The 13,875-nt window shown below is 47.1% G+C and overlaps 1 protein-coding gene across 1 annotated transcript in view; it reads left to right on the top strand.

Annotated features, from left to right (window-relative positions):
- The first annotated feature begins 6,311 nt into the window (after positions 1-6,311).
- The window catches only part of LMNTD2 (lamin tail domain containing 2), a 57,464-nt gene continuing 49,900 nt past the window's right edge, over positions 6,312-13,875 (top strand). Inside the window, 2 exon segments of the mRNA XM_026657630.1 lie at positions 6,312-6,355; positions 7,207-7,458. Coding sequence (XP_026513415.1) covers positions 6,312-6,355; positions 7,207-7,458 — 296 coding nt within the window.

Below are 13,875 nucleotides of genomic sequence, written 5' to 3' on the forward strand. Positions count from 1 at the left end.
TGCAAAGAAAACCAGACTCACAGAATTAAGAGACTTGGGATCTATTCCTGACTCACTTGCTGTGTTGTTTTGCACACGTCACCTGCCTCCAAATTTTCAGAAGTAGTCAGTGATTTGAGATACCCTCAGTTTTTGGGCAAAAATCAGCGGCCCTTTAGAAAATGTTGGCCTTCATGGCTCTGTGCCTCAGTTTCCCCAATGTGAAATGGGAGTAATAACCGTTGCAACTCTTTGTAAAGCATTTTTAAGATCCCTATATATAAGTGAAAGAATTGTTATAAATCAGCACTTCAGAGGGCATGCACAAATCTCAGAGCAATTAAGCCACTTAGTATACCCCACACCACAGTGATACAAAGAGTGGATTACACAGGGCTCTTTCAAACCTCCCCAGCTCAGGGCAATTAAATCCTTACCCTTTTCTTTAAACTAGACAATGAAATAACCATATGAGGCTTAACCGGCCAGTATCGGTACACAACAGAGGTGAGCAAACAGTGATAAAACATCAGAGAGTCCATCATGAGCTTATCTTAAGTCAGAGACTGCCTGATGGGCTACATCTACACTGGCAATTTTAGGGAGATCTCCTATCTTTCCCCTAACAATGGTATTAGGGAGGGTGAGAGTGCTGGCACATGGACCAGGGCACATTGGTGCTACCACAATACAAATAAAGAGATAAAAAATAATAATAGTGTAGTCTTGATGCAGGCATTTTTATCTCCATGTTGTCTAGACTTGCACAGATCAGGTCTAGATAACATGATGGTAAAAAGGACAGTGGCTTATAACTCTCCCACTCTTAGTCCCAGTGGTGGGAGATTTCCCTAAAATTGCTGCTGTAGACAAGGCCATAAAATGATTCCCATCCTTTGATGCCAAAGGCACAGGGCAATACGTCTCATTCCTAGTTTCTACACATATCTGACTTTTAAAGATCAGGCTAATGGTGGTTTAGATCCTTCACACATGCTCCCAAGGGAAGAGACTGGAACAAAGAACCCCATTATCACCTAAGGCTTTGTCTTCACTGCTACAAAAAGGTGTGGTTTTACCACAGGTTAAGTAAGGCCTTGTCTACACTGCCACTTTACAGCGCTGCAACTTTCTCGCTCAGGGGTGTGAAAAAACACATCCCTGAGCACTGCAAGTTTCAGTGCTGTAAAATACCAGTGTAGACAGTGCCCCCCCAGCGCTGGTAGCTACTCCCCTCGTGGGGGTGGTTTCTCCCAGCGCTGGTAGCTACTCCCCTCGTGGGGGTGGTTTAGGGTGACCAGATGTCCCGATTTTATAGGGAGAGTCCTGATATTTGGGTCTTTTTCTTATATAGGCTCCTATTATCCCCCATCCCCTGTCCCGATTTTTCACACTTACTGTCTGGTCACCCTCGGGTGGTTTCTCCCAGCGCTGGTGCCACGACTACACAGCACATGCTTTAACGTTGCTAGTGAAGACATACCCTTAATAGGCAAAAACCCAATGGAGATGAGGAACTGTAGTGTTACTGTGAGGTAGACTAGGTGAGGTCAACCCAGGTAAGGGGTGTAGTGCTGACCTCGCTTAGCTATCTTGTGGTAAACAAGACAGGTGCCGCTCTCCACTAGCATTTTACAGCAAGATAACTGTTTATCTCACTCCAAAAAACCTCAGCTTTTTGGCAGTGAAAACATAACCTTAGTCGACCAAAGATGAGTGCAGGTGCAAAGGAATCTGCAATGTGGCAAAAGCTCATGACAGCTCTGTGTGCACTTATGTATTTACGCACTAGCCCACAAGGCATGGCCCTGCCCTGGGTCTGACTGTGGAGACCGTAAAGTATTCAGCAAAAACGGCTAATTCCAAACACTTTACCTTTTCAATTACATGTCACTGACTTTAATGGGATGGCAAGGTACCATATATACTCTTGCAGAAGCCATAAGCTAACCCCTCCACTTTGTAGGAGTAGGGCTCAGTTCCTCAAATTAGAGTCTCATGTTCTTTGTAAGGGGCTTTGCTGTCTTCTAGACGGGGGAGGAGCTGCCCACCAGCTCCTGCTTCTCCCCTCCCTACACCCACAATCCAGCTGATTGGCCGGAGCCTTTCTCCAAAAACCTCCACTAAAGCAGAGCCCGGTGGAGTCTGCCAACTTGTGTGGACCCTGTTGTAATAATTACAATCCAGCAGAGGCTCTTCACAGCTTTAATGCTAATCAAGCAGAGGGTACACTGTGCGTAGCATTTTGGATCCCAACCAAAGAGCAAAGGGACACAAACTTCAAGGCTTCCCGCCTCCTCCCTGTGTCTTCTCACTGGGCAACAAACACCATGCACATAGCGCACCACATAGCCAGGATCCTGAGCAGCTATGCTCGCTCTCACCCTCCCGCACCGGCAGCACTGACAGAGCTCCACAGCAGAGTTTGTTTGATCTTCAGTCACAGGCAATGACCTGGCACGGCATTGCTTTGAACCAGTAATGAGACCTTCAAGGAACTCCCAGACTGGAAAGTGTAATGTCCCAGAAAGATCCGACCACCGCCACCTGCCCACTCTGTGTTCCTGACCAAGACTTGGGAACAACCAAGAGAGAGACTGATTCTCCTTCCCCCTCAAGAAGAATCCATCCCAGTCTTTCCACAAGATCCAGTGCACACAGGGACACTTTGGGAGTGTTCGTTACTGCCACCTACACATCGAGCTGGAGAGTGGGTGTGTTTCAATTAAAATGATAGGCTTAAGAGGAAAGGCATATTGAGGGTCACATGCTGCCTAGGAGATGATGACAGCTTGATGTCTGCTCTCCTCAAGTGAAATTTGATCTTATTATTCATCAATGTTTTCATATCTCATTAAATACAATGAGACAAACTCACCATCCCAGAGCGCCCTCTCCCAGTGAGAGCCAGCATGGCAACACTTTCACCTCCCCTGGACTCCTATGGCCTGGTGTGGTGATATGGCCCTCAGGCCAGGTCACGCTACTGTCCACCCCTTCCGGAGAATCAATGTCCTGCACGGCACTAGTCACCAACACAGGTTCCATCCCCTCCAGGGCTCTTTCAGAACAGGGGATTCCCAGACCTCTCCCTGGTGCTCGCCCACAGAAAAGCCCCAAACAGAACCACACACGACATAAGCCACTCTGCCCATCCTATGCTTGAGCTTTCAGTCTCCCTGGGTTCTCCCCAGCTCCCTGCTCCTCTTCCAGAGCACCAACCCACAGGGCTGCCTGCCTGGGGTCTTGCTCCTTTATCAAGGCCCGCCACAGGGGCTCAGGCCACTCCTGTTGCTTCTCAGTATCTCTGCCATCCCTGACCCTTTGCCAGAGCTCCCTTCTAGGAGAGGATCCCAAGGCCTTCTCACCCTCGCTGCTCTGAGTGCCTCCCTTTATTGGACAACCCAGCTCCTCCCCAGCTGAGTCTGCTAACGAACTGTACCTAATGCACCCTCCAGGTGCCACCAGTGAGCTAGCTGAATCTTTGGGCTCCCAGTAACCTTTTTGCTGCCCACGTGGGGTGTATACACCCCATCAAGCACAAAAATTCAAAACGTAAAAAAAAAAAACCACACCAAAAAACATTGCCCAGATACTTCCTGGATTGCCACAGATGGATTCAAATGGATAAATATATAAGAGGCCGAAGACTCACTTGCTTAAGCAATCTCCTCCTCCTGGATGCAGAGCTTAGCACAGGAAATAGCAGCTGAGAGAAAAAAAACAGGCATTTTAATAGAGACACATTCCCTCAGAGATAAGGGCTCTCGTGTCAAATCCCGAATGTCTTACTTAGAAAATAAGTTACAAAAAGCAGCCGGTGAAACAAGTGGGATAAAGGGGGATATGTCTTCCCTGAGCTGAGGGGATAAGCAGCTCTGAGGAGAAATTGGATGACCTGGAAAACAGGCGAGGGGAAAGAATCTCCATCTGGGCATTTCAGGTTTAGAAGGGAAAGATGCCATTAGATATCTTCAGAAAAGCTTCCAGGCCTCCTCTGGTTAGACACACAGCTCTCTCTGTTTGAAAAAGAGAAGGCGCACAGTGAAAAACAGGTGGGAAAACATGAAGCCTAGGGAAGGGAAAGCCATTTTTAAGCTCCTAATGCTGGATGGGACTAGGAAATGGAGAGAGCTGAGCAAAAGTTAAGGGACAACAAGCAGCAGATTTATATCTTTGTCGAGCTTTTCAGCAGAGCTCAGCAAGAAAAGAGCAGCATTTAATGAGCGGGTGCAGATTCCCAGGTGAACTGATGGTGAGGTACGGTCTCACATACGCTGCTATCTCCACCACGCATTTGGCTGCTTTGACCAAATTCTTTTAAGACTTCATCTAAGGGTATGGCTACATTACATGGCTTTTAGCAATGGTTGTGCTGCTACAGCCGTGCCGCTAAAAGACACGCAGCGTAACTGCTGTTTGTCAGCAGGAGAGCGCTCCTGCGGACAAAGCGCTGCTCACACCGGCACTTTTTGTCAGTAAAAGTCATTCTTTTGTCATTCGGGGTGTGTGTGTGTGTGTGTTTTTAACACTCCTGAACAACAAAAGTTTTGCTGACAAAGTGCTAGTGTAGACAAAGCCTAAGGCAAGACAAGACCTCCAGACACACAGCTCTGAACTGACTGGAAAAAGGCCTATGTATCAATGGAGTCCATTCCTCTACAAGGGCGGGATATAAAGCACAACTCAAGTCTTAGGTCTTGTCTGTATTAGAAAGGGGTGACAGTACAGCTATACTGGTAGAGCCATCCAGGCAAAAACCCCTAGTGGAGATGCAGCTTATTTTAGCAACAGAGTTCTTTTGCCGGTATCGCTTATCCCAGTTCCCCGAACAAAATAAGGTACACCAGCAAAAGGACTGTTTTGCTGGTGTACCTGTGTCTAGACTAGGGCTGTTGTGGACAGGGCTGTGAGTTTTTTCACATTCCTACCTGACATAGCTATGCCAACAAAACTTTTAAGCGTAGACCAGGTCTTAGTGTCATTAATCCCAGACTCTTAGAGGTCTGGTATACAACAGAGAGGTAGAAAACCATAGGTTGCACCTGTTCCGTCTGCTGCCATACCTGCAGGGATCGACCTATTTTAGAATACAGACCTCTCTGGAGACATTATGAGCATGATATAAGAAGCCGCCTCTATTTTTATAGGCCCAATTTTTCACCCACTATTAATTACAGGCACAAATCATAGCACTTAGACATCTAAGGCCTAACCTACATTCAGTTTATTCACTGATTAATTAAATCAGTGCAGCCCCCTAGCAGAGATGCAGTTATGTTGACAGAGAAGTGTTTAATCAAAACAAGTTATATTGAAATAACCATGTTTCTATTGACATAACTGAATGCACACTAGGGGACTGCACCGATTTAACAAAATTGCTTTTTCTACAGACCAGGTCCAAATGCTATGAATTGGGTCCACAAAATTGGAAGTGCTGTCCACACAATAGGAGCTCTCTTCTTCCTTGTGTGCACTAGATCCACTTACCCGTGTATTTTGTACTCATCAACCATCTTTCCCTCCCATGTTTCTGACCCTCGTCTCAACACAACCTTGCCCCTAGTTTGGGCAGTTCGATTTCTCTGTTGGGTGGCCCATATGTGAAATGAGTCTGATACTTTCAGTCCAATTCCTAGGGACAGGTGTCCACATCACAAACCACAAACGGAAATCAGTTAGCACCCTGGCGGGCAGTCTCAGCAGGGAGCCTGGGGACTGAATGAGCCATGGACACTTTACAAGAGGTCTCCCACATCAGTCTCCATTACCTTTCATAAGCACTTCATTTGCACACACAGCCTGTGATCCAATGCTGCATGACTTCAGCATCACATCGGTTTTATTGGGAGAAATGCTAGTGTAAAGCCGGAGTCATGCACTGTTGAATCACGTGCACAATTATGATGACATCAAACACCACACAAGCAATAAGGCGGAAACTATCCATCTTTTATTAGCCTATACAACATGTTTGTATATATAATTATCATTAATAGAATAAGAGAATGGGGAATGCTATGCTGCAGTAGGTGAACAGAAACATTGTAAAATCTTCACTGAGCACCCAACCTGGAGTAGCCTTTGTTCTCGTTGAACTCAGACTCAGGTTAGCTGGGTATTCTAGTTTCTTATACTCCTGATTTTTAGTAACAAGGACAATAGAGGCAAATAAGCACCCCCCTCAGCCTTTACACTGAGGGCTAGACGGGGACTTGGGCCTGGTCTTCATTGGGAAATGAGGTTGGTATAACTACTTCGCTCAATCCACACCCCTGGATGATGCAGTTAAACCGACCTAACCCCGCGGTGTAGACAGTGCTAGGGCGATGGATGAATTCTCTCATCAGCCTAGCTACTGCCTCTCCAGGAGGTGGAGTACCGACGCTGTTGGAAGAAGCCCTCCTGTGGGCATAGGTAGTCTCTTTACTGAAGCACTGTCTACAGTGGCGCCTCTGCAGCGTTTTAAGTACAGACAAGCCCTTGGACTACAGACCCATGCAGGGGAGTAAAAGGACTAAGAACCCTCCCCACCCCCATAAATCCTTGTGTGGGCTACACGGGCTACAGGCACACAGCTCCCACTTTACTCCACATTAGACCCCTGCCCGGGACTAGTGTAGAGCCCTGAGGTGGGACCAGGATCCCAAGGGTCCCACAGGACCCGCTGCCATAACAGTGGGAGTGGGATGGTAGCAGAATTAAAAATAGTCCTGCATTGGGCTCTACTTCCCGTCTAGAGCAGGGGAGTGGGGAGTATGCAGGAAGGGGCAAGGAATGGGAGAAGTTTTGGGTCCCCCACCAAATGCACCAATCGGTGGAGCTGAGCCAGCAAGGGAGTGTTGAAGTTTGCTGCTGGTACAGCCCACTCCTCATCCCTCTCTCTCCTGAAGCAAGGAATTATGTCTCAGGCACGATGCCGCGTGGGGCTATTCCTGGTTGGGGTCGCTTATGCAGCACTCCTTGCTCAGGGCTGTGCTTAAAGGCACAATCTATCCCAGTGGAATTACCTATAAAGTCTTACTCCTCGTGACTAAGGCCCTATGGTAAGCAAGTGGTAGCAGGTGGGGCTAATAATAATGTACATCAGCGGAGGTGAGAGCTGGAGCATCATTTCCTGATGTCGGAGAGGTCCATGATGAGAGGGAAAGAAGGAAGGGCATCATATTGGCTTGCTTGGGAGGAACAGACACTCTCTATACACAATTATTTCTCCTTTCCCAGGAGGCCTCCAGAGAATTTGCCTTTGCTGCCTGGAGATGATCCTCGAGCCATGGGAGAAACACAGAAAGAAGACAAGCTGCACAGGCCGCATTCCAATAGGAGTGAGGGTCTGGGAGAAGACACTATCTGCAACCAGGCTCCGCCCGTAGACACTGAGAGCAGCATGCAGCCTGCCAGAGAGGATGGGGGCCAGGGAGAAGATGGCACCAGCTGCTATTGGATTCTTTCTGTAGCCTCCGAGCAACAGCCCAAGTACGTATCAATGCACTCACTCTGCCGCTAAGTTTTCAAGTGTGCCATCAGCATAACACCCCCTTTGTATATCAATAGCATCCTCTGAAGAGCTGCAAGCCCTTCACATCCATCGATTGCTTCACAAATCTGGTGTGGGAAGTAAGTATTATCCCTATTTTAGAGGGGCTACGTTGACACACTGAGAGGTGAAAGGACATACCCAAGGCCACTCAAAAGTCTGAGGCAGAGAAGGGAATAGTATCCAGATTTTCTTGAGTCCCAATAGCATGTCCTACCACAGAAACCTCTCTCACTTCATGGCTCTCATTTCCTACCACTTGCCCATTCTAGTTAACACATGGAATACAATTTTCAAAATTGGGGAGTTACTAGGACAGGCAATCCTGCATTCAGATACACAGCATGGGGGAAAGTCCCCTTTTTACACAGCTGGTGGCAAGCACCAATTAGAATCCTCTAATGTGGGATGTAGGTGCTCTCTCAAGCCCCTGGTTTGAAAACTGGGCCCAGGGGATTGCTATTAAAATAAATTCCTGGTCACTGTTAGCAAACTCCACCTTGTTACCTTGTAGCAAGGCATGTAAATGAGAACCAGTGTTGTGGATTTACATGCCTGAGTTTATTTCCACTATTAATTTGAAGGCGTGGTTTCTGGAGGGTTCTGAAAAGCAGGCAAGCTTACTGGCATTTCCCTCCAGATGCAGAATGTAGGCAAGTCATTTGCATAAGAGTACCCATAATGTGCAGCACCTTCCGTAAGAGAGAACTCTACCTGGACTGTGTGAAAGTAAGGAAACCTGGACATCACATGATTTCAGACCAGCACCTATACAAAGGCTCTTTATCACTTCCTGGGCCATACACTTAACACAGCTCCAGTCTAGCTGAGAGCAAGGGTGGAGTTTAAAGAGAACAATGATGTGGCCACTAATTAGCCAGCAGGAGTGTCATTGAACAATGGGATGGTTAACCCTAACAAGATATTACTGATATCTTTCCACCCTCAAATGGCTCAGAGAACATGTGACCCTGTCTAGCATCCATACCTGGATAATGCATGGTGCTAAAACTAAGGGTACGTCTACACTTACCGGAGGGTCCGACGGCAGGCAATCGATGTTCTGGGATCGATCCCGGAAGTGCTCGCCGTCGACGCCGGTACTCCAGCTCGGCGAGAGGAGTACGCGGCATCAACGGGGGAGCCTTCCTGCCGCGTCTGGACCCGCGGTAAGTTCGGACTAAGGTACTTCGAATTCAGCTACGTTATTAACGTTGCTGAATTTGCGTACCTTAGTCCGAAGTGGGGGGGTAGTGTGGACCAGGCCTAAGAGAATACTACTGCTAAAAAGATACATTGTATGTTACATTCCCAAAGCACTGTACACATATCAACCAGCTCCTCCTCTCAATTCATTTGCAAAGTAGTATCCCCAGAGATGTTGAGCAAATCACTTAAGACAACATAATGACTCAATGGCAGAGGCAGGGCTGGAACTCCAAAGTGCCTGGTTCTTGGTCGATGCTCGAGCCACTAAACCTTGCTACTTCTTGGATCTAGTAGTACAAGCTGGTCTTTCTAGTTTGTACATCTATAATGTTAACTCTTAAAGGAGGTCCCTTTGCATAGAAACTGCATCTGGGTATCTCCCACACAGGTGCAAACTGCCTCAAGCCACCACATAAGCCAAATGGAGCTCATCTCCATATCATTGCAGGTTTGTACAGAAATCCTTATGCAACAATGCCCCTGCCTCCCTTTCTTTTCTCGAGGAATAGCAAAGTAGGCAGGGATCTCATTCACTCATATGCCCCAATAGCTCCTGAAACCAGAACTGCTCACATGGTTTTCTCATGCCCACCTCTGAATTAGGCGAATGGACTGCTGGAAGCTTGATTCTTCAATCTGATTTTCTGTTTCAGAGTCTCCAGTAGGGCAGTTTTGTAACCTTGTGCTGGTTTAGGCTGGGTGGAGGTGGACAGCAATATGCACAAAGGGAAATCAGCTGATGACCATTAAATAATTGATTCGTAACTCAAAATGTCATCAATAATAGTGAATTTTGTAACCACTCAGGAAGGAAAAATCAAATGCACAAATAACTGCTTAGGTGGCAAATGCTGCCGAAAAGGATCTTGGGGTTAGAGTGGATCACAGATTGCATATGAGTCAGCAATGAGATGCAGTTGTGAAAAAGGCTAATATCATTCTGGGGTGTATTAACAGGAGTGTTATTAATACAGGAAGTAATTATCCCACTCTACTTGGCACTAGTGAGACCTCAGCTGGAGCACTGTGTCCAGTTCTGGGCGGCAAACTTTAGGAAAGATGTGGACAAGTTGGAGAGAGTCCAGAGAACAGTAACAAAAATATTAAGAGGTGTAGAAAACCTGGCCCACGAGGAAAGGTTAAAAATACTGGGTATGTTTAGTTCTGAGAAAAGAAGACTCGGAGGACCTGGTAACAGTTTTCAAATATTTTAAAGGCTGTTAGAAAGAAGACGGTGATCAATTGTTCTTCTTGTCTAGGAAGGTAGGAGAAGAAGTAATCAGCTTAATCTGCAGCAAGGGAGATTTAGGTTAGATATTAGGAAAAACTACCCTTAGAGTTAAAAAGTTAAGGACTGGAATAGGCTTCCAAGGGAGGTTGTGGAAACCCTGTCACTGGAGGTTTTAAAGAACAGTTTGGACACCTGTCAGGGATGGTCTACATTTATTTGGTCCTGCTTCAGCATAAGTGTAAGGACTAGATGACCTCTCGAGGTCCCTTCCAGGCCTACATTTCTAGGACTTGTCTACACTACAGGTTATGTCAGTACAATTTATGTCACTCAGAGGTGTGAATAAGCCACCCCACTGAGCAACGTAAGTTACACCAACCTAAGCACCGCTGTGGACAGCGCTATGTTGGCGGGAGACGCTCTCCCGTCGACATAGCTACCGCCTCTTGCAGAGGTGGTTTTATTATGCCGACACGAGAGCTCTCTCCCATCGGCATAGAGCATCTTCACCAGATGCAGTGCAGCTGTGGCAGTGTAGCACTTCTCATATAGACTAGCCCTAGATTCTATGATGGACGGGGGGAGTAAACGAGGGATTCTAGAAGATCTCCACAAAGAGAATATGTGTAATGGTGATTGTGCTCCTCCCTGTGCCATAAAAGACCAGCTCCCTGAATGTCCTTTGGGACACTGTTCACAAGGTGGTGGATCCCTGAAATCACCCACTTACTGGTGGGAGAGTAGCTCCTGACACTTGATTCATGGGATGGTCTTAGCATGAATTTCTGAGAGTGGAGCAATAGCAGCTGCGTACTAGGCCAAGGTGGCTCAGGGGCTCCATGGGGGAAAGGGACTGGATAACAAAGGAATGTCATGATCTTGTCAGCAATTGTGTTTGGATTGGGTTGGTCTGGGGGCACGGATGGGGATTCCACACTTGAATGCCAGGGCCACAGGGCTTTAGACTGTTTTGACCTGCTTGTTTGCAATCTCTAACATCAGGTCTAGAAAGTGACACACAAGGCCCAGGAGACAGCGCCCAATCAAAATCACTCCCCGTATCGTACACCTGTCATGGGATTATTGCTAGGCCCTCAGTTATCATCACTGACGCTGAAGGACACTGATGCCAATGGGGGGAAAAAATACCCTTCACTATCTCTTTTTGTGGCCTCCTAGCAAGGGGAGTCACATTCCTTTGCTATTTCAGTCTTTTCCATGGCAACAGATGGATGTCACAATCACAAAATCACCACTTTGCCGTATGGTGAGAGGGAGGGAGGGAGAGGGGAAGACAGATGGTGATTGAGGAAAAGCTCCGATTCTAAGGGGTCTAAGAAATCATAGGAATCCCTGATTGCTGGAGCCAAAAAGCTGACCCAGAGCTGTGGGAGGAAGGGAAGAAAGAGGCGGGCGGCTCTGCTGAGCCCAGAATAGCAGACCAGCTGTTAACTTATCACTTGTAATTATTACAACATATGGGAGTAAAGAATGGCTCTGAAGGGGAAAATAAATAGATAAATAAATAAGCCAACAAGCAATACAGGCTGCTGCAAAGCTGGCTCTGTGCGGACAAGAGAGACAACCGGTACCTGCAAGTACGGAGGGGACCTTAGCGAGGCACCTAGCCAGGAGCGATGGCAGGTGGTTAAACTCTGTGGATCAGACACAGAGCGAGGACACATGACACACACAGAGTGGTGGGTTACACCTGAACGTAGGGAGGAAACATTACAGAGGCACCAGATGCCTGGACACCTCTAGGGGAAAGGGACCTGTGCATCAGATACTGTCAATGAGGCGGTGACACTACAGATGCATGGGCTCTGCATGCCAATGGAAAAGGGGAAGAGTGTGGGAAGTTGGGTACCACAGAAGGACTTTTTCCTGTATTTTTTGAGGAAAGTGAGGAGCACCATGATAATAGAGTTTTATTTTATTGCCTGGTCAAGGTGATTCTAGGAAAATATTCCAACAGGCAGGGAGTGAAGAGGAAAATCCACCCCGCACTTCCCCACATATTACATTTTCCCCTTGCTGTGTATTACTATTTATTTTCTGGGGCTGCCTTCCTGACCTTCAACATCATATCCCCAGAGCTCCTGGGCCCTTTTATTTTCCAGCTGTTGCCTGTCCACTTAAAGCAGCACTAATGTGTCTCAAAAGGTTTGTCTCCTGGTAAACTGCAGCAATGAATAGTAAGGGGTAGTGATGGGCAATCTTCATGAAGGTTCTAGGCAGGGGTATCAGACAGACAAGCTGTGTTTATATAGCTTGCAGGACACTCAGATTCTGTATAATCTAAGTTTTCATTTTTTAAAACAAAAAAAGTTTCTAGCCTTCACAGCTGCAAAGGTAACTGTGCGAGTGTATCCTGAGTGCAGGTGCCCGTGATGTCTGCCTGAATGTGCAGACAGCCTGAAACAATGACTCAGCTGTGTGAATTCCCTAGTCACCTATTCATCTAATCAGAGTATCCGTTGTAAAACCCAAATGTTGATGTTTCAGTGTCCACATGAACTATTGAATCACTGTTCATTTTAGTGCCCAGAATGGGAGTTGGTGAGGGGGGAGGCAGTGATTTCCCTACACCCCCCCCTAGGGTGTACACCCCCCCTGAATTTCCCCAACACCCCCCCCCTCAGTTTTGTGAACTAGTTACATGCCAATTTAGTGACTGTTTGGAAATTTGAATTGAAATTGAAACATTAATACACACTTTAAAAGCATATACAGTGTATGATAAAATACGTGTATCTGAAAAAGTATAATAGATTTGAAAAGTATGGACATATACAGCTGTTGTTTTTTATGACAATGTCAGTGCATTCATTTTGGTGATGTTGGCCAACCTAATACACCTCTACCCCGATATAACGCAACCCAATATAACATGAATTCGGATATAACGCGTAAAGCAGCGCTCCGGGAGGGGGCGGGGCTGCGCACTCCGGCGGATCAAAGCAAGTTCAATATAACACGGTTTCACCTATAACGCAGTAAGATTTTTTGGCTCCCGAGGACAGCATTATATTGGGGTAGAGGTGTAATTTCAAATGATGATTTGTAAGCAAAGTCTAAATGAGCTCTCCCTGACAGCTAGTGATGAGCTGGGGCTGGCGGGACAGGCTTCAGGACCAGATTGTATTTACATTCACACCTAATCTACCTAGGTATCCAGCAAACAGAGCTGTGTTGCCCAAGTGATAGATTTTGGCTGGGGTTGAGTTACAAATCACTTGAATGCGGGGCGGGGGGGTAATGAAATGTTGTTGTTCTTATTATATGAGTAAAGGCCAGTAGAACTGTACTTAGTCTGTGCTGATTGAGGGCATCAAGAGAGAGGGTGGGGACCTGCCCCTCTCCACTGTTTAAAGACAGAGCTGATTAGGCTACATAGATAGTCTTTTGTTCTGTTAAGTGACCACTGCAGATGAAATCACTGATAATCAGGTCTAAGGCCTTGGCTACACTGGCGCTTTACAGCGCTGCAACTTTCTCGCTCAGGGGTGTGAAAAAACACACCCCTGAGCGCAGCAAGTTACAGCACTGTAAAGCGCCAGTGTAAACAGTGCCCCAGCACTGGGAGCCACGCTCCCAGTGCTGTAAGCTTATCCCCTCGGGGAGGTGGAGTACCTGGCGCCGCGACCACACTCGCACTTCAAAGCGCTGCCACGGGAGCGCTCCCACGGCAGCGTTTTGGAGTTTCGAGTGTAGCCAAGCCCTAAATGCTTAGTCCTGCTGTGGGGACAGTGTTTCTGTGGAAGAGACGGCCTAGACTGCACTAGCAGCAAGGTTCCCCCACTGAGAGCTCAGCTGAAATCACTGAGAGCTGGGTGGAACCTCAAGAGACCAACTCGCAGAGGTCACAGTGGCAGGTGGCAGCAGAAGGTGACTGCGCAGGGCCATTGGCAAC

This window comes from Terrapene carolina, unplaced genomic scaffold (assembly GCF_002925995.2).
Source record: "Terrapene carolina triunguis isolate 2854851 unplaced genomic scaffold, T_m_triunguis-2.0 Scaffold250, whole genome shotgun sequence".
NCBI lineage: Eukaryota > Metazoa > Chordata > Testudines > Emydidae > Terrapene > Terrapene triunguis.